The 19,957-nt window shown below is 36.8% G+C and overlaps 1 protein-coding gene and 2 pseudogenes across 8 annotated transcripts in view; 2 read left to right on the plus strand and 1 right to left on the minus strand.

Moving 5' to 3' along the window:
- Window positions 1-19,957, plus strand: part of ST7 (suppression of tumorigenicity 7) — a 318,541-nt gene that overhangs the window by 257,237 nt on the left and 41,347 nt on the right. For all 8 annotated transcript variants that reach the window (XM_058297257.2, XM_058297256.2, XM_058297255.2 and 5 more), the window contains 2 exons: window positions 16,355-16,427; window positions 17,926-18,028. In XM_058297257.2, the coding sequence (XP_058153240.1) occupies window positions 16,355-16,427; window positions 17,926-18,028 (176 nt within the window). The remainder of the gene's footprint in view (window positions 1-16,354; window positions 16,428-17,925; window positions 18,029-19,957) is intronic.
- Window positions 1,717-7,907, minus strand: LOC139438974 (KATNB1-like protein 1 pseudogene; annotated as a pseudogene).
- On the plus strand, window positions 8,212-10,436 carry LOC139438975 (cleavage stimulation factor subunit 3 pseudogene; annotated as a pseudogene).

Below are 19,957 nucleotides of genomic sequence, written 5' to 3' on the forward strand. Positions count from 1 at the left end.
TCATTTGTGAGGCACTTTGGGGTTTATTTCTCTGGTAGCTACTACCTTTGAAAATATTGTTTTATAATCATAGACTTTAGACTTTACTCTCAATCTAGGTTTGTGTATGTATCAGAACAATCATTTTCCTTTTAAAACTACATCTTATTGTTACTGAGAGATGAACAAAAGGATATTAGGTAAAAAGGATTATCACTGAAAATTGTTCTCTCCTATCTGAAGTTTCACCTCACAGGTTTTTCCAAGACCTACTTAATTGACAGTTTTACTCATTAATATATAAATTTTCCCTAAAATTATTGCATTGGATTTCAAGTTTACTATTAAGAGCCAGTTACGACTTTTGAAAACTTAAGAATCATTCTACCTAAGATGACCTTTATTTTTTTTTTAACATTTAGTGAATTTACTTAAATGAAGAAAGCTTAAATGATACAGAAACAGAAAACATTAGAAATCTATATATAATAAAAAGTGAACATAAATTAGCCAACTTCATGGACATTTCCAGTTAAGCATTCATACAAAAGTATATTCACCTTTTAAAATGTTACATAGGCATAACTCATACGTAAATAACATGATGAATCTGGCAAAAAAAATCAGAGATACTAAAAATATCCTTAAGTTTTGAAAATGGTGTGGAATAGGTTTCAAACATCAACATCCTACATGAATGTAAACTCCTAATTTAATTCCATGATTTTACCATATCAGAAGCATGGATGGCTTTATATTTTTGAACAGTTATAACACGCCAGCTTATTAATAAAGCATTTTGCAAACATAGTATCTCAGTGTGAACAAAAAATGTTTACTGTTATTTGCTATTATGTTTTAAACTTTCAGTCTTCAACATAAGAAAATAGCTGCACACATTTAAGTGTTTTCTTATAAAATACAGCCTTAAAAAAGTTAATGATGATTGATCTTTGTGGTTCCTAGAAATGAATCCTGTCTCACTTTTGTCACATATTATAAATTATATTCTTATGCCATATGCAGGATTGTGATAAGACCCAGTCGTTCTTAAACAATGTTACCAAATAACCACATAAATCTCAAATGCAGCAAAGGCGAACAATCTTCTTAGTGCACTTTGACCTCATTGAAGTTGAAGCTTGCTCCTTTTGGATATCTTCAACTTCAATGTGACGGAGATTGTTAGGGTCTCATTAGTGGTTTCCTTATGTAGCTTTATAGATTTTTTTTAATCCCCCCTACCCCCTCCCCTTTGTGGCTTTTTGCGTGCTGTCTGCTCTCTGTGTCCATTTGCTGCATGTTCTTCTGTGTCTGTATTTATTTATTTTTTTATTTCCCCTCCCCTCTTGTAGCTTGCTTGCTCTCTGCTTTCTCTGTCCATTTGCTGGGGGCTCTTCTGTGTTCTCGCTTGTCTCCCTTCTTTTTGTTGCCTCACCTTGCTGAGTCGCCTCTCCATGGCGTGGGCTGGGCGGCGCTTGTGGGTGGCGCAGTGCTCTGCAGCGTCTGGGTGAGCCTGCCTTCACAAGGAGGCCCCAGGCTACGAACCGAGGGCTACCATATGGTAGACGGTAGCTCATCTGATTGAGCAACAACCACTTCCCCTTATGTAGCTTTTTAAAAGAAAAACATGATTTTGATTTCTTTCACAGTTCTCAGATGAGATATTTTTTTTTTAAATCAGATAATCCAGGAATATTTTGAATTACTAAGCACTCCTTTAGTAGATGAAATCTCTCAATGCAATTGTAATAAATAAGCATCTACATCCTTAGCTATATTGCCTATATATCCTGGAAGCAGAGTAAGATGGTTTTCATGTTCCCACAATCCACTTAATTGTTGTTTTAAAATCTGAATATTTCCATCATTTATAATTTCTGTTTTGGGTGTTAGTTCAGACCACCACCCTTTTATGACTGCTTGAAGCCAGTTCTTCAAATTTGCTTTTAAGTAGTGATTTGACTAGAGGCTACAAGACTACATAGCAGCTAAGTGAAAAGTACTATTTTCCTTCCTCTAAACTGTTAGTGAGCATAGGAAGGCATTCCACCACAACTCCATGATCTTCTGTCCTTACCAAATAGGCTACAAGTTCACTTATACTTCTCTTTCTTTAGAAAGTTAAAGCTACGTTCAGTCTCAAATTCCTGCTGAACAAAACTTATGCTCTTGATTCATGGTACTGGGAAACCTCAGGAAAAAAAACCACTATGTTTTGATGATGGCCTTTCTGTCTGTGAAGACCCAGAATCTTTGTAGTTAACCAAATATGTTCGACTGTCATGGCTTAATTTTCCAGGCAGTGGGCCGACACAAGCCACTTCATTTTCTTTATTTGCCATGTCACAGCCCCCACTTCTTGCGGACTGTTTTATTCTGTAACAAGAATTTGGAGAAGGATAATGAACTTTCCTCCTGCGATATATCACCTTATGTAGTTTATCTGCACTTTTCACAGCTTGTCCAACTTTTATTTATGCTTTTATTTATGAACTTCTTTCGAGATTTCTTAACCTTCATGTTATTAGTAAAATTCGAGATCCTTTTTCTAGGAAGAGCAATGGAATGATCCTCAGTATTATTATAAGAGTTTTGTTTTTCTTAACATTGTTGGTTTCAGATGCCGTAAATCTCTTAAATACTGGTGCCTAAGCTCAGCCCTTTTGCTGATGAACCATGCCTGGCAGCCTAGAGAGTTCTTTGGATGCCTGGTTGGGCCCCACTCAGGGCCATTCCGACCTTACTTTTGGCAGCATCATTCTAATAAAGGGTCCTTAAGGAGGCAAAAGAGGTACTGTTTGCTTCTGCTCTTACTTTTTTTTCCTTCTTGTCCAACTTTTTCTTTCCACTTCTGTTCCAAATAGCTATCTAATAGAGCACCATTACAATTTCCTGCTTCTGTTGGAATGCCATAGCAAAGATAAATGCAGTAAACATGTTGAAACATCACACATTTCTGACTCCCTCTTAAAACACCCATCAACCCTGACTATTTTTGTCTCCCAGAAGCTAAATAAGATGTAAATATGTGCAAGTAAACAGAGGCCCGTATGAAGTGGTTAAGATGATAGCAAGTTAACTTAGGATTTCATTCAACAAATGCTAACCATCAGCTGTGTGCCAGATATTGTTTTGTGTTGTGGGATACTATATTAGCCAAAGGCGTGCTGATGCAAAATACCAGAAATTGGTTGGTTTTTATAAAGGGCATTTATTTAGGATAGAAGCTTACAATTACCAGGCCATAAAGCATAAGTTACTTCCCTCACCAAAGTCTTTTGCTGTGCGTTGGAGCTAGATAGCTACCAACATCTACCAAGGGTTCAGGCTTTCTAGGTCCCTCTCTTTCTGGGACTTGCTTCTCTCTAGGCTGAATGTTCCTATCTTCCTGGGGCTGTGTTTCTCTCCAGGCTCAGCTACTGTTCTCACTCCACAAGGCCAACTGTAGACTATCAGGCAAATGGCTCTGTCTCTCTTCCCGAGGCTTTAGCCATGTGTGAGGAGCCATCTCTATTCCTCTTTGTTCATCTCCTGTGTGTTCATTTCCTGGAGCTCCAACTCAAGACTCCAGCATCAAAACCCCAACATCAAAACTGCAACATCAAAAGTTCTAACTGTCCCTTGCCATGTCTTATATCTTTTGAGTCCCACCCACCAAGGGGTGGGGACTCAACACCTTACTGATGTGGCCCAATCAAAGCCCTAATCATAATTTAATCACACCCAGGTACAGACCAGTTTACAAACATAATCCAGTATTTCTTTTTGGAATTCATAACTATATCAAACTGCTACAGGTTCAAAGGGATGAAGCAATATAGTTCTTATTCTAAGGAGCAGTCTGTGTAAGCAGGAGAGGAAAATGAAGGAACAGACTATTTCTGTACAGTAGAAAATAAGGGCTGTGATAGAATTTAACCCAAGATGGAAGGAACTCCTCATCCAGCAAAGCAGAGTGAAGGAAGCCTTCTCTTGGAGGAGGCAGTATCTGAGCTGAGCCTTCTAGAAGGTGCTTGAGGCAGAGTGCTTATTGAAAGGTCCAGGGGCACAATCTGCATGGCCAGTTTGGAGAACTTCAAATCTATGCATCTCACAGAACTGAGGGGTTAAGGAGGGGTTCAGCAAAGGGCAGAAGATGCATTCCTACAGTTAGGTAGGGACCAGACCCCAGAGGATTTTGGATCTATCTTAGATTTTATTCTAAAGGCAGTAGAAAGACATGGAGGTAATTTCAGCAAAGGGCTTCAGTCTGCTTGCAAAGTGAGAATGGCACAATAGATTCATGTGCTGCCCTTTTTTGACTTGAGGTGTTTGAGAGATGAACACAGTGTGAGAGCAATAAGACATGAAAGAGAATGGAGTGAAGAGGACTTGTGGGGTTATTTCAGACACTGCAGTGACTCAGAATTCTATTCTGGAGGAAGAAATTTGTTAGGTTTTTCAACCAATAAGTATAAAAGGGTCATAAGAGTTTCATTTGTTTCTCTTCTTTAAACAAGAAATAGAAATCCCAATGCAGAAACATTTTTGTTTTGGGTCTGCAAAACTTCCTACTTTCAATGATAACCTCTTAATTTCATTTGCTCTCTGGTGATCTCTTAACTACAGGAAATTGAGGCCTATGTAGAGCCAGCATAGCCCTAAGATAATCTTTCATAAGAGTGTTATTATGACACTATAAAGAGCCTGCCAGTACTCATGTAACCCATCAACACCTACCTACTTCTGCTGAGTCATGACAATGGCACGAAGAGAAAATATGGAATGAAGGGAAAGGGTTGAGTGTCCACCTATGCTTTATATTAGAGATTATGAATTTAGAAATGGGAGTGCATAGCGTGAATGCCTGCATGCATAGATGTACAAGAAGTCTCATTTGTTAAAGCAAAGCACCTGATAAATCCTTGACTTACCTTGCTGACACTTTACTTTCAAAGCAGACGAGGCAGGAGGGCAATAAATACCTGGATTTAATTCTCACCAACAAGGAAAAAACTTTAGACAAAGAGACCTTTTTATCCTGTAGCTTATTATAGTGAAAAAAGGGAAAAAAGGGAATATTAGACATGGACATGTTCCTTGAATCTAAAAGCAAGGAGGGTGTCCCCCGCGTGGGGGAGCCCCACGCGCAAGGAGTGCACCCGTGAGGAGAGCCGCCCAGCGTGAAAAGAAAGAGCAGCCTGCCCAGGAATGGCGCCGCCCACACTTCCCGCGCCGCTGACGACAACAGAAGCGGACAAAGAAACAAGACGCAGCAAATAGACACCAAGAACAGACAACCGGGGGAGGGGGGGAAATTAAGTAAATAAATCTTTAAAAAAATAAATAAATAAATAAAAGCAAGGAAAAACAAATAACAAAAACAAAAAGCCAAACAAAAACAAGAATTAATTCAGAGAATACATGACTATGAACCCATAAAGTGAGATTTAACAAGTAGCATACTTTGTGATGTTACTGTTACAGGAAATAGAAATTTTTTTAAAAGTGGAAAATGGTTCAGAAGGGTGAAAGATTCCACAAGATGAAATTATAGTTATTCCCATTGGAAAAAGATGTAAAGGAGAAGTGATTTAAGAATATGAAAAGATCAGAAAGACAAATAGGTAAGTATAATAAAGATATAAACCTGTAAGCAGGCTTTAGTCAGAGTGACTAAAGTCCAGAAGGAACAAAAATTTCAAGACTTTTAAAGTGTGGAGCTAGCAAAAAGATGAAGAAAATGTAAGAGAATATGATAGGAAAAATACAAGCAAATACCACACTGACAGTATGAAATGGTAACAAGGATATGGAATTGCAAGATCACTTCTGCCACTAACTAGCTGGGCGGCTCTTAAGAATATAATTTAACTTCTCTGGACCTGTATTTTTTCATCTATAAAAGAAGAGTTTTGACTTGGATTATCTTCACAGTCCAATGCTGTTGTCCTAACCCTTTTTTTTTTTTTTTTAGAAGTTCAGTAAATAAAGAGGCAATCAAAAATCCAATATGAATTTACTAAAAAAAGTTGTTCCAAATAAAAACAGATGAGATACTGTATGTGAAAATACTTAATAGTCTATAGAGTAATATTTAAATATTTATCTTATCATTTTAAATGGCCATTTTTCTTCATGTTTTGGAATAATGGGAGTACCAGAGGTATACTTATATCTTTATTTAAATAAAATATTTATAATTTTTAGAAACATGTAAACTACCTAAGTCTGTCCAACAAAGTAAATTCACAACATTTGATAACTGTCGTTTTTATCTTTTTTTCTTTTTTCTTTATTATGTTTGTAAAGATAATGTTTTTAATGCAATCCTTTTGGGTAACACAGAGTAATGTGATTATATATCTAATTAATAGATGGTTCTACATATATCATTGTAGACCATTGCAATTTAAAAGTGATTGCTAGAATTCTGTTCCCAGATTCTCTCCTTTGTATTGCCATGGTCAGTATTTTTTATCAAACCCTTGGAGACAACATAGCACAGTTAAAAATCATGTGCTGGGAGCAGATGTGGCTTAAGCAGTTGAGCACCCACCTCCCACAATGGGAGGTGACAGGTTTGGTTCCCGGTGCCTCCTAAAAAAAAACCAAACAAACAGACAATAAGCAGGCAACAAGCAAAAAAACAGAAACAATTCATGTGTTCTAGAGATGACTCAAACCTATTCTAGTTACAGAATATTTGCATATATCTTAACCATTCTATACCTTATTTTTCCCACCTATAAAACAGATTAACAGAAGGACTTACCTCATGGGGTTGCTCTCAGGATGAAATAGGATAATGTGCATAACTGACACATTACAGTAAATATAGTCATAATTTTCCTGATGATTATGATCATATGAGGAAATTATGCTTATGAAATATATGGATGGAACAAAGCTAGGGCGGTAGCTTGAGTCAGAAAGATGATTAATAAGATTAAAATTGTGTTTAAGATTCAATGGTTTAAATATAATTTTAAGATTTAAAATGTAATAGGAATAAAGAAAAAAATGTAATAGGGGTCAAATATGAAATCCTGCTTTTAGGTTCAAAAGAGAGAAAATATCAGGCTTTGGCTGAAATCAATGCAGATAGAATCTTGGAGATTTTGTTGACCACACAAGCACAGGACCAAATGATATGGCCTTCTTGTTCAATACCAGGGCAATCCCTGCTGGCCTCCAGAGAGGGAACGTGGCCACACTTCAGGCTACACCTTCCCCCTTAGCTCTGGACTGGTCAGGTTTGGGGGATTTAGAGGATTGTTCCTTTTCTAATTTTCATACCTTGAAATTCCCTATGGCCTGGTAACAAAAAAAAGATGAGAAGTTTTTAAAAAATATGTCAGTTGAGGAACTGGAGGTATTTATCCCTGAAAATATTAGGTTTAGAAAAGATATTTTAACCATTTTATTATTCGAAAGGCTGAGATAGTCATATACTATCCATTAGCAAGGAAATACTACTCAGCGATAAAAAATGAACTACTGATACATGCAGCAACATAAATGTATTTCAAAAATATACTGAGTGAAGAAACCAGGCATGAAAGGCTACATACTCTTTGATTCCATTTGTAAGAAGTTCAATATTGTACTTTTTTTTTTTTATACTATTACAAAAGTTTATTTAACAAAAAATTTAATAGGCCTTTGGGGAGGGGACATGTGGAAGCAATTGATTTCTCTGCCGAACACAGTCACTATACTCGTTCCAAGGCTTCTAACATGATGATACTATTTCCTAGTATTACTACCATTCCAATATTGTTCTGTTGACCACTAGTTGCCATCTCCACACACTCATCTATCACAAGATTCATAAAGGGATCAGATCCTCTTAATATTCCTTGGACATGTCTGCCACCATTTAATTTCAATGATAACTTCTTGTCTATAAATTTTTTCAACTCAGGCGGGTGAGCTTTGTTCATGATGTCTACTGTGTGGGCTCAACGTTGTCTTAAAACAGAATTCACAGCCTCTTCCGTGCTCCCTTGGTCTGCACAGTGTTTTGCGTCTGACCAATATTGTACTTTTTAATGAAAGACTTTCACAATTGTATTTTGTATGCCTTCAATGCTTAGGGAACGTTCTTCCCCTTCAGAAAAGGACCTGTATGAAACCCAAGATGACAAAGAAAAATTAACACCAATTCACAACTGAGTGGGCAGTGGAATTTGGTGTTGATGGTCTGGCTCCAGTGCTCAGGGGTAGCTTGATTGGTTTGGGGGTGGTTTTTTGTTTAATTTTTCTTTTCTAGCTTCTCTTCCAGCACCAGTGCATGCATTTTAATCAGCTAAGGACATGTTAAGAGATGGAGCCATGGGGCAGGCAGCTGAATATGTCCCAGCGAAAATGAAGAAAGCTGAAAAGAAATTAGAAGAGAATCCGTATGATCTTGACACTTTGAGCATTCTCATTCAAGAGGCATAGAACCAACCTATAGACAAAGCATGGAAGACTTATGAACCCCTTGTTATCCAGTTCCCCAATTTGGCAGATTCTGGAAACTTTACATTGCAGCAGAGATTAAAGCTAAAAATTATGACACAGTTGAAAAGCTATTTTCAGAGATGCTTTGTGAAGATTTTACACTTTGGTTTATGGAAATGTTACCTTTCATATGTCTGAGAAATGAAGGAAAAAGTACCATGTTATTAAAAAAAATGGCTCAAGCATATGACTTTGCACTAGATAAAACTGGAATGGAAATTATGTCTTACCAGATATGGGTAGATTACATCAGTTTCTTAAAAGGTGTGGAAGCTGTTGGGTCTTATACAGAAAATTAGAGAATAACACCTGTTTGAAGAGTTTATCAGCAGTTGTGCTAATCCAGTGATCAACTCTGAACAACTCTGGAGAGAGTGTAGTAAGTATGAAGAGGGTATATAAATGAAAACATTCATTTATATTTTCATTTATATATTCAAAAATATTACTGAAGGTTGAAGTAGAGATTACATGAATGCTAGGTATGTAGCAAAGGAATATGAAACAGTAATGAAAGGTTTGGATCTCAGTACACCCTCAGTGCCTCCTCAGAATATTCCTCAAGAAGCTCAGCAAGTAGATATGTGGAAAAATATCCACAGTGGGAAAAGAGCAACCCTCTTCATACAGAGGATCAGATCCTTAAACAAAAAATGTTATGTTTGCTTATAAACAATGTCTGCTTGTGTTGGGCCAATCATTCATTTGGTATGAAGCTGCACAGTATCTTGAGCAGTGAAGTAAACTGTTAGCAGAGAAAAGGATATGAATAATGCCAAATTGTTTAATGATGAAGCTACTTATACACATGAAAGAGCCATAAACACTTTATTGAAAAAGAATATGCTTCTTTATTTTGCATATGCAGATAATGAAGTGAGTCTCATTAAATATGACAAGGTTCACGGCTTATATAACAGACTTCTCGCTATTGAGGATATTGACCCTACCTTGGTTTATCTCCAATATATGAAATTTGCAAGGAAAGCAGAAAGTATCAAGTCTGGAAGAATGATATTTTAAAAAGCAAGAGAAGATACCAAAACACGCCATAGTGTCTATGTTAATGCAGCACTCATGGAGTATTACTGTGTTAAGGAAAAATCTGTTCCTTTTAAGATTTTTGAGCTGGGGTTAAAGAAATATTCCGGGACAAGTCCTGACCTATATTGACTATCTCTCTCACCTCAATGGGGACAATAAAACCTGAGTTTTGTTTAAATGAGTTTGAACATCTAGAAGTCTTTATCCTGAGAAGTCTACGCCTGATTTCTAGCTTTTGAAAGTAGTATTGGTGATCTAGCTAGTGTACTCAAAGGAGAGAAAAGATGGTTTTCAGCATTCAAAGAAGAGTATGAAGGCAAAGAAACAGCTTCACTAATAGATAGATACAAGTTCATGGATTTTTATCCTTGCTCTGCAAGTGAACTAAAAACACTTCGTTGTAAAGATGTCTCCCATGCTAAGCTAACAGCTATAATTTCAGACCCAGTTGTAGCTCCTTCTATAGTGCCTGTTCTGAAAGGTGAAGTGGATAGAAAACCAGAATATCTGAACCAGACACTCAGCAGATAATTCCATTTAAGCCACAACATTTAGCATCTCCAGACTTACACCCTATCCCTGGTGGAGTGTTCTAGTGCCAACTGCAGCAGTAGTTCTAATGAAACTCCTTCCTCCTCCTATCTGATTTCAGGGTCCTTTTGTGCAAGTGGATGAACTGATGGGGAATTTTCCAGAGATGAAAGATACCAAATAGGGCTGAGGAAGTTGCAAGATTATTAATGGCAGAGCCCCAGTGCTAACTGTAGAAGGCAGTGGCCCACTAGGAAGTAATGCAGTACTCACCAAGGCTGTCAGAGGTCCAACGAGGATTCAGATGAAGATGAAGTACAGGGAGCTGTTATCCCACTTCTACCCCCATTCATGACATTTACTGAAAACAGCAGCAGAAGCTAATTTGGTGAAGCAGGCTCAAAACCTGCCTCTGAAAGAAAACTCTTATTCAGGTTTCCCTTATTGCTTCTTAAGTCATGTTTATAAAGAGACACTTTATTACAAGGTTCTTGGAAACAAAGTTGTATTGTCATTGGTGCCTCTATCATATGGTTCTTGAGAAAAACCAAACAACCAGTGTGAATTTTAGAATATGGAACAGACCTATACTGTAAGCAAAATCAGGTTGTCAAAAATGTGAGAACAGAACAAGATGGCAGAACCACATTTTGTTCCCTCTTCAAGGTGTCTGTATGTGCCACTTGAAGATTTGTGAGTTTTCAACAGTTTTATTTTTAAAACTGGTGGCTTATGATTGTGAAGTGTTTTATCACATTTTCTGAAAAACAGTTGTTCTGTTTGCTTATGTAGAGCCCTGCCTTATTGTAAGGTGGGATCATGCTTTTTATTTGAACGTATGGAATCTGTTTTGTAGTTTAAAATTTTGAAACTGTCCATTAAAACATAGAAAGGGTCTCAAAAAAAATTAAACTAACACCATCAATTCAGCTTTGCTTAAGTGAGAAGCATTTATTTAGCATTCCTTGTTTCTGCAACAAGTACTGGAATTTATGTGATATCTATTGCCTCTTCTTTTGTTTCCTCCTTGGATTCTAATTCTTAAGGGGACTATGGTAACTAAATGCCACTTATAAAAGGCAGTAAGACACTGCAAAACTAAAGCGCCTGTTCTTACAAAATCTGATGGACTTAGACTGATTTTGAAAGTCTCTTCCTCAAAATAAAATTTCTGAATAAATTATAGGCAATATGGGAAAGCAGGTGATTTATTATCTCTTGCTCATAACTTCTGATAGTACTGTTTTCATCCCTACTGTTAGCCAATCTGGTCACCTTATCATTCTATCCATTATCTTAGTGATAAAGGCATAAACTCGTAGTAGGCAGAAAAACGATAGAGCTAGAGAGCAGATTAGTAGTTGCTAGGGGACAGGTATTGGGGGGCATGAATATAAATGGGTGCTTCTTTGTTGTAATGAAACAGTTCTGTATCTTGATGGTGGCTATTCCATGAATCTGAATGTGGGATAAAATTGCATAGACTATACATACATACATGAATGTATATAAAAAATGGAGACAACCGAACAAGTCCTATAGTCTAGTTAACAGTATTGTAGCAATGTCAATTTCCTGGGTTTTGCTGTGGTACTACAGTTTTATAGTCACCACTGGGGTATGCTAGGTGAAGGGTTCTCAAGACTGTGTACTATATGTATATTTTTTTAAGATTAATTTTTCATTTCTCTCCCCTTCCCCAGTTGTCTGTTCTCTGTGTCCAATCGCTGTGTGCTCTTCTGTGCCAGCTCGCATTCTTGTCAGTGGCACCCAGAATCTCTGTCTCTTTTTGTTGAGTCATCTTGCTGCATCAGCTCTCTGCGTGTGCAGCGCCATTCCTGGGCAGGCTGCACTTTTTTTGCTCTGGGCAACTCTCCTTATGTGGCGCATTCCTTGTGCATGTGGCTCCCCTACTTGGGGGACACCCCTGCATGACACAGCACTCCTTGTGCGCATCAGCACCACTCGTGAGCCTGCTCATCACACGGGTCAGGAGGCCCTCGGTTTGAACCTTGGACCTCCCATGTGGTAGGCGGATGCCATATCTGTTAGGCCAAATCCGTCTCTCTGTGTACTGTATTTTACAAGTCCTGTGAAAAGTGAAAAAGTTTTAGAAAATTATATTAGGCAACAATAACCAAGTCTAAGCCCCTTTTTGGAAATGAAAGAGTTAATACGCATGGGGCAAGCAGCCCATAATAATTCACTTTCTCCTAGAGGTAGTGTATATGGTTTTTCTTAACATGAGCTAAAACATGCACTTGCTGCCTCTGATTTAGATGTTTACATAGTTATTTGGTTAAAATATAGTTAATGAGTGCCATGTAGTGAGCACACTACAAAAGGAACTTGCTAATTTTCACAAGGGTGTGTTAGTGCATCTGATGGATCTGCAAGCATTCAGCACTTCACACTGTAAATTCCACCTTTGTTTGTCTATGTCTGGCTTCACCAATGTATTTGTCCAGTAATTTGGTTCAGTTTGTAGAAAGAATTCTTTTATTTAGCTTCATTTTTTTCCTTAAATAATACTGTTATTACATGTACATCTTTGAAAGCACAGGAAATACACATAAACATTAGGAAAAAATGCCTATAATTCCACCACCCATAAATAAACACTACTGATATTTGATATGTCTTATTCCAACCTTTTATTTCCTATGCATATAAATTCTTTAAAAAAAAAATAACAAAGGTAGGATCATGCTTTTTGTAAGCTTGTTTTACTTATTGATATCTGCACAATAATGTACCGTTTCTTCTGGTCATTAAATACATTTATCCTACATGATTTAATTATTGCAGAAAACTTCATCCTATGGATATACAGTACCTTAAACAATCTCCTATGATGGGACATTTAGGTTATTTCCAGTTTTCCACCATTAGAAAAAAATGATGTGATGAACATCCTTAAGCTAAATCTTCCTGCACATTCATGGTTTTTTCCTTAGGATAATCTTAGCAGTGGAATACTGGGTATGCAAAATGTTAAACTCTAGGTTTACATTGCCCAAGCACTCTGCAGAAAGATTAGCATCATTTAAAACAATATGCTGTAAATAAAAACTTGATTTGAACAACAGGATGCTTTACCTGAAGGGAAGTTTGTCTAGGATCATTTTCTTTAGAGTGATTCATGCCTTCTTTGAGACAGATTGCAATTGATATAATATCTCCTTATGAAATAGGTATATTGTTTTTACAGAGATGAACAAAAACATTGAAAATATCTACATAAACAAGTTACATAATAATCTTTTGCTATTTTTATTTTTGCTAAACAGTAAGAGCAAAGTAACTTATTAAAGTAAAAAGTAGCAAATGGAACAGGCATGCTTTGTGAATTAAGTTATTTTCATAGAGCCATGGTCCCCCCTTTCCCCATTCGATATTGATTAAAATATATTTTTAACTATTTTTAAGCATTATGCTTGTGCACAGGTACCACTTTCTTTAAATGTATTAAAGGAGAAGGGGTGAAACTTTTTAATGGAAAAATATACTATAATAGTCATAATGTTGCTGAATCCAGTTGATTTTTCTAATTGTGAAATGTCCCACCTATGTGATTTGGGGGACAAGGTTCTGAAGTAAAGATCACCTTTGTTAGGCATCAGTATTCTTCTACTGGAATACCTCGATTGTGTATTTTTCTGCAGATCCATCTGGGTGAATGTGTCCATTTGATTGATTAGGTACCTACAAACACACACTGTAATTTTTCTCTTTGAGCAGCTAAGTTCTTAACATCAGGTTTTCTTTACTTTTCCAAATGAGGACCCATCTTGTATGGCTACCTTCAAATGATTCTGATCATTGTTTTCAGCTCAACTCCTTCCTAGGGCTTTTCATTGGTCCCCACTTCACAGAAAGGTGCCAGAGTATCACAGAAGGAGCACAGGCCTCCCTGGGGAAGGTGGAAATAAGACTTGGATCCTTTTTTAAAAATTAAGACTTGGATACTATTTAAATAAAAGTGGAATGGTAGAAATAAGACTTGGATACTTTTTTAAAAAATTAAGACTTGGATACTATTTAAAAGTCTGAACTTTTAAGTAGAACATGTATAATTATACAGTTTTGTGGTGGTGGTTGTTTTTGTTATCTTCTGGTAACAATCAATGAATTGACCCTAGAAAACAAAATATTTGATTCCTGGATAGATTTTCCTTACTTGGAAGTTGTTAAGTGTTTAGATATATCAGACATTCATTTTTTCTTGTTAGTCATAATCGTACCATTTTATACTGTGCATATGGTAGTAGAGATTTGTGCGAATCTAATTTATGAGATCAGGGTTACAATGACCTCTTTCTCTTTCAGTTCTGTGCTGGTGTTTTCATGATTATTTGGGTTCTATCAACGTCATTGAAATTTTTCTCCGAGAAATTTCTCAAGCTGGAGATGATAGTAAAATACTTGTTATTGGATAAGGAATTATACTTGATTAATGAAATTATTTTCTTATATGGTCTATTGGCTAATTGTGGGACTATCTTTTTCATTCCCACTGTAATATAAGCCTTTCTAAGTTGAAAACCACCTTATGAAGAAACTTACAGGGCATTCCAGATGTTCCTCTAATGTAGAGTGATCTAGAGTGCAGGACCTGGAAATAGCCTTTTTTTTTTTTTTAACCTCTTCTTAATTAAGAAAACATTTCTCTGTCATAGTATAAATTTGGTTGTGGATGTTGAATACTAACTCACCTGTTCTCAAGAGAAATAGAATCATAATTTTAAAATGAATCCTCCCTCCCCCCACATGCACACACAGGGACTGCCCTCTTTGAGTTTATTTACTCTCTGTTGTACCATCATCTTTTTTAAGTGTGTGTGTTTTATTTTATTTTTTAAAAATTCTTAGATTATACAAATATCACATAAAAAATATAGGAGATTCTCATATGCCCCTCTCCCCACACCTCCCACATTTTCCCACATTAACAGCATCCTTCATTATTAGTATGGTACATTTACTGCAGTTGATGAACACATTTTGGAGCATTGCCACTAAGCCTGGGTTAAAGTTTACATTGTAGTTTACACTCTTTCCTACCCAATTCTGTAGTGTACCATCATCTTTTCTGTCTACTTGCCCTGTTGGTGAGGGAGAGATTCCTGACCTAGGATTATGGGATGGCCAAACACACGATCCCTGACAATAGACAACGGATATCCACATACACTCTTAGCCCTGGGGATGAGGACACCACATAACATGCAGGGTCACACAGGGCTTGCACTGGAGAACTGAGTGAACAACCAGGGCCTGTGAGAGGCAGGTTTTGTAGTATCAAGAGGGCAGATTTCCCAGGAGGATGTGGTTGAATTGTTTGAATAATTCCCTGGATTAGCAGGGAACTCAATCCTGCCAAGGATAAGCAGTAACTGCATTTTGTCCTATTGATAAGCAGGGTGATTTAGGTAGGCGACCTTATCCACAGGAGCAGAATGGGGACAGAGCCTGTGGTTAGGTCATGTGAGGCCCTCCTGATTTCACCAGATGTCAAGGCAGCACATAATATTGAACCTTAATCTTAGGCTTTATACCACAACCCTGTACTTTTATTTCCCTGTAAAGTCATCTGAATCTGTAAACTACTTCTCTACTTTTCACTCCTTTCCATTTGAAATTTTCTATGCAAATGGAAAGAAACTGTTTTCTCTCGAGGATATGAAGGATTTGTCACAAGTTTGAATTTTTTTAAAAAACCCATAATTTTCTAGATTTCATATGTGTGTGTGTATATGTTTGTATATAGGATTCATATATCATTAACTTTTTCATGTTTAATATACACTATTAAAAATTGAATATGATCTTCTTGGAATTTAATGCAAAGAAAATCTAGTTTAAATCTGATCACTGAAAATTTATTTATTTAGCTTTTTTTTTTTCCTGCTTTTTAAATCCAGGTAATATTTTTTCATGTTAGTATTTCCTACTCCTGTTGAGAAATATTTATAAGGAACAAAGAATTTTATATATTTATAGTTATTCTCTCCTTTAAATAAACTTAACATGTGAAAAGTCTAGATTTTCAAATAGATGATTGCTGAAGAAAGTGTGATGAATTTTAAAAATGAATTATTTACAAAAATATGAAATACTCTTGTTTTCACACACCACCCCTGATTCTTAAAGTAAGGAGTGCTGAATTCTTGTGTACTATTGTGGATTAAAATCTCCTTAATTTATAATTTATTATTTGACTTACATGATTAAAATGCTAGTATATTAAAAATTATTGCTCTTTGTTTCTGCAAATTTACAAGAGTTCCTACTTTCTTTTTTCTAACAGATATAAGCTTACCAAAGTCGGCAACAATATGCTACACAGCTGCTTTGCTCAAAGCAAGAGCTGTCTCTGACAAGTAAGTGAATAATAATTTGTGGGTACTAAATGCCTGACCTGACTTAAGGAAATGTGTTGCCTCTGAGGGCTTTCTCTGATCATTTCTCTTAGTCTATGAGATCCCTGCTTATAAGCATGCATTTTCCAAAACCTGCTGATCTTTCCTTTTACTATTAGAAGGAGGGAATAGTTATCTTCAGGTATTTTAAGGGTGTTTGGGCCCCTAATGAGGGATTTCCATGAAATTACATGCCTCTGAGGTGACTGTTTTTTGTTTATTTTTTTGGAGGGAGGGTTTGTTGTTGTTTGCGTTTGCCAGACTGTAGGTGCTGAAAGGCCTGCTTGGTACTTACACCAAAAGCCTTCCTTTTATTCATTTTTTTGCATATTCCTCTCCCTTCAACAGTCCACAATCTGGTAGTAGTCAAAACAAACATATGATATAGCAGTGGGGATGGTCATCTCCCATTCTTCGCCTCATCAATTCCAAATTAACTCCCCACCCGAGTCTGTTTACTTTGAGTTGCCATCTCAGTGGAACATTGCCCATTTTACTCAGGCAGATAATTGTGACATACAGAATTTCCATAAATATTCGGGGATGACTGGCAGGTGAAAGAGAATAGATGGCTTAACTGCTTTTGAGTTCACAAATGCTTACATTTCCCCAATTCAGTCCCTCTTGGAGCATTGAAAAACAGATAACAGGAGAAGAAAACAGCCTCTGCTATGTCAGACAGGTTTACTGTTAAGTGTGTGTGCACTTCAAGACCGAAGTAATTTTCTTTCATTCTTTTTTATCCTGTAGATCGCCAGTACCTACTGCAACATCTTTTCTCCCTACACAGCGACTCCAGCTTGGGAGGGCAGGGCCAGGGTTGTCACAGCTTCCCCTGTGGTGTCTGCCTGCCAAGCACAGCTCTGGAGTTAGCCCTGGGTGTGAGGTGAGAAAGAGATTGCATGGTCTGGTTTTTTTCATTCATTTGGGCAGGTGTCTCGCCCACAGTTTGGGCATGCACACCCCCCTGCTGCCGGTACGGCCCCAAGCAGGCCTGCCTGCTGCTGAAGCTGCAAGACTTAACCCTCCATCGCAGCCCTGACTTTGGGTTGGGAGCCTCCTTTAAAATTCTCCCCAGTTCTGTTTTTAACCAAGTGCGCTCTTCTGTAACATAGTTTTCTCTTTTTCCTACACTGTCTGCCCTTGTCAGTCCCTCCCCCTTACCCCAACCTAAGCAGGTACCTCGTAGAAAATTTAGATTAGCTTTTTAGACAGAGAGACTTGACAGCTGAATTTAATTCCTGCCGTGATTAGATGCAAGCACGCTTTCTGCTTCTGCTGGGGTTTTTGTTGGCCTCTGTCTGAGGGGTCACTCAGAGGTTCCACACACAGGAGGATTGGAGAGCTCATGTCTTTGGCTCACTGTGGTTTTTATGGGCCCTTGATGTGTAGATGCCTTTTCGGGTTGTTGCCCAAGCAGTGGTCCCAACTGGATGGTGTTTGTCTTTCTGCTTTTCAGATTCTCTCCAGAAGCGGCATCACGGCGGGGTCTGAGCACAGCAGAGATGAATGCAGTAGAGGCCATTCATAGAGCTGTGGAATTCAATCCTCACGTGCCAAAAGTGAGTCTGTGGAATCCCCACAGGAACTCATTATGATAGCAGAGAAAGTATTCACTGGCCACAATGTCCTGTCTCAGATACGCCCAGTTATTTTAACAATTGAATTGCAACCACCTTATGTAGAGGTCCTGTAGAGTCCATGGTCATTAATCTCATTTTTTTAAAGAGCAAAAGCTAAATCAAGAGGTTGGGAGACAGATTTTAAGGCTTTACATACTAAGTATAAATTGATAGACATTGCTTAGGCAGGCCACGTCAGAAAGTCTGAAATTGGCATAATGTGGAGATTTTGACAGTCTTGCTGTATCTGATAGGAATTTCACACCAGTTCTAGTCTTTATTTAGACCCAACTTGGGAAGTAAGCCTTCTTGTGAATAAGAGTGATACAAAATACTTAACTAATGTGGTATTTATGTTTCTATAAATAAGTGATAGTCAATCAGCAAAAAAAATAATAGAGAAAACCTCAGATTATAAAAAAGTATTTTTCTTTAGATTTATTTTAAAATTAAAAAATAAAAACATTTTTATTAGACAAGCTGTAGGTTTACAGAAAAATCATCCAGAATACACAGAGTTCCCATAAACCCCCCCTTACACATGCAGGTTTCCTTATTATTAACACTTGCAAGAATGTGGTTTGTTACAATTGATGAAACAATATTATCATTGTACTATTAAGTATAGTCCATAGTTTATATTAGCAGTCATTGTTTGTTTTGAACAGTCCTATGGTTTTCATTTTAAATTTTTATTCTAGTACCATATATTAAATCTAAAATTTCCCCTTTAAACTACATTCAAATATATAATTTAGTGTGCTAATTACAGTCACAATGTCATGCTACCATCATCCATGACTAAAACTTTTTCATCCCCTAAACAGAAACATTGTACCAATTAAACATTAATTCCCCATTCCCTACCTCCTTCACAGCCCCTGGTAACCTGTATTCTAGTTTCTGACTTTACAAATTTGCTTATTATAATTATTTCATGTCAGTGAGATCTATAATATTTTCCTTTTGTGTCTGGCTTATTTCATTCGGTATGTGAGTGCCATTTTAAGAAGTATATATAGTAGGAAGTATCTATCTTAATTGTTAATCATATAATTGACCAATTTATAAATACCTACTATTTTCTATATTTTTTCTGCAATTGATTTTAAGGGAAACAAATCAGGTCAGGAAATATTTCTATAATTTTTTTTCAGATGGCTGTGTATTTATAACACCTCTTTTTGAGGAATTGCTCTGCGATAGAAACATATGCTAAGGTCCACTTTCCATTTCTGGATATTATAAAGCACATTTTGACCTCTAAGAAACCATTCTTGAAATTCACATCAGGGACTACAAGGCATAACTTTCTTGGTAAAATGTCTGATGAGGACTTTTTTTGGTGAGAAATAACTAAGGAAAGTTTTTGTCTTGTATTGCTGCCATAAAGTAGCAAAACAGTGGTGTGTGTTTATGTGTGTGTATGAGATGATTTATGGAGTTTCCTACTTCAATTTATTTAGTTGATATCCAGAGTGTTAGCAATGAGTGATCTAATGTCATATCTGAGGTTTTACTCAAGTCACAGTCATCTTTTCACTTAACAGGAAATTGAAGAGCAGTGTACAGTGCCACATTTACATTTACATTCATCTGCTTTAGTTGTAGAGGATAATGACCAACACAGTATTTGTAGACTTAGGTATTGTTTATAGGATGTTATAAAAATATATCTAAATAGTATTTTCTCAGCTAAGCTAAAAATGTATTCAACCTTGATTAAAATTAAAAACTAAATATGGAAATTTATTGTCCTCCCTTGTAAACTAGGTCATTAGTTAATATTTATTGAACACTATTCTCTGAATACCAAGCTAGTCTTTAAGAATAAATAAGATTCTTTTAGAAATAATATTGGGTAATGGA

The sequence above is a fragment of the Dasypus novemcinctus genome, chromosome 5 (assembly GCF_030445035.2).
Source record: "Dasypus novemcinctus isolate mDasNov1 chromosome 5, mDasNov1.1.hap2, whole genome shotgun sequence".
In the NCBI taxonomy this organism is placed as follows: Eukaryota; Metazoa; Chordata; class Mammalia; order Cingulata; family Dasypodidae; genus Dasypus; species Dasypus novemcinctus.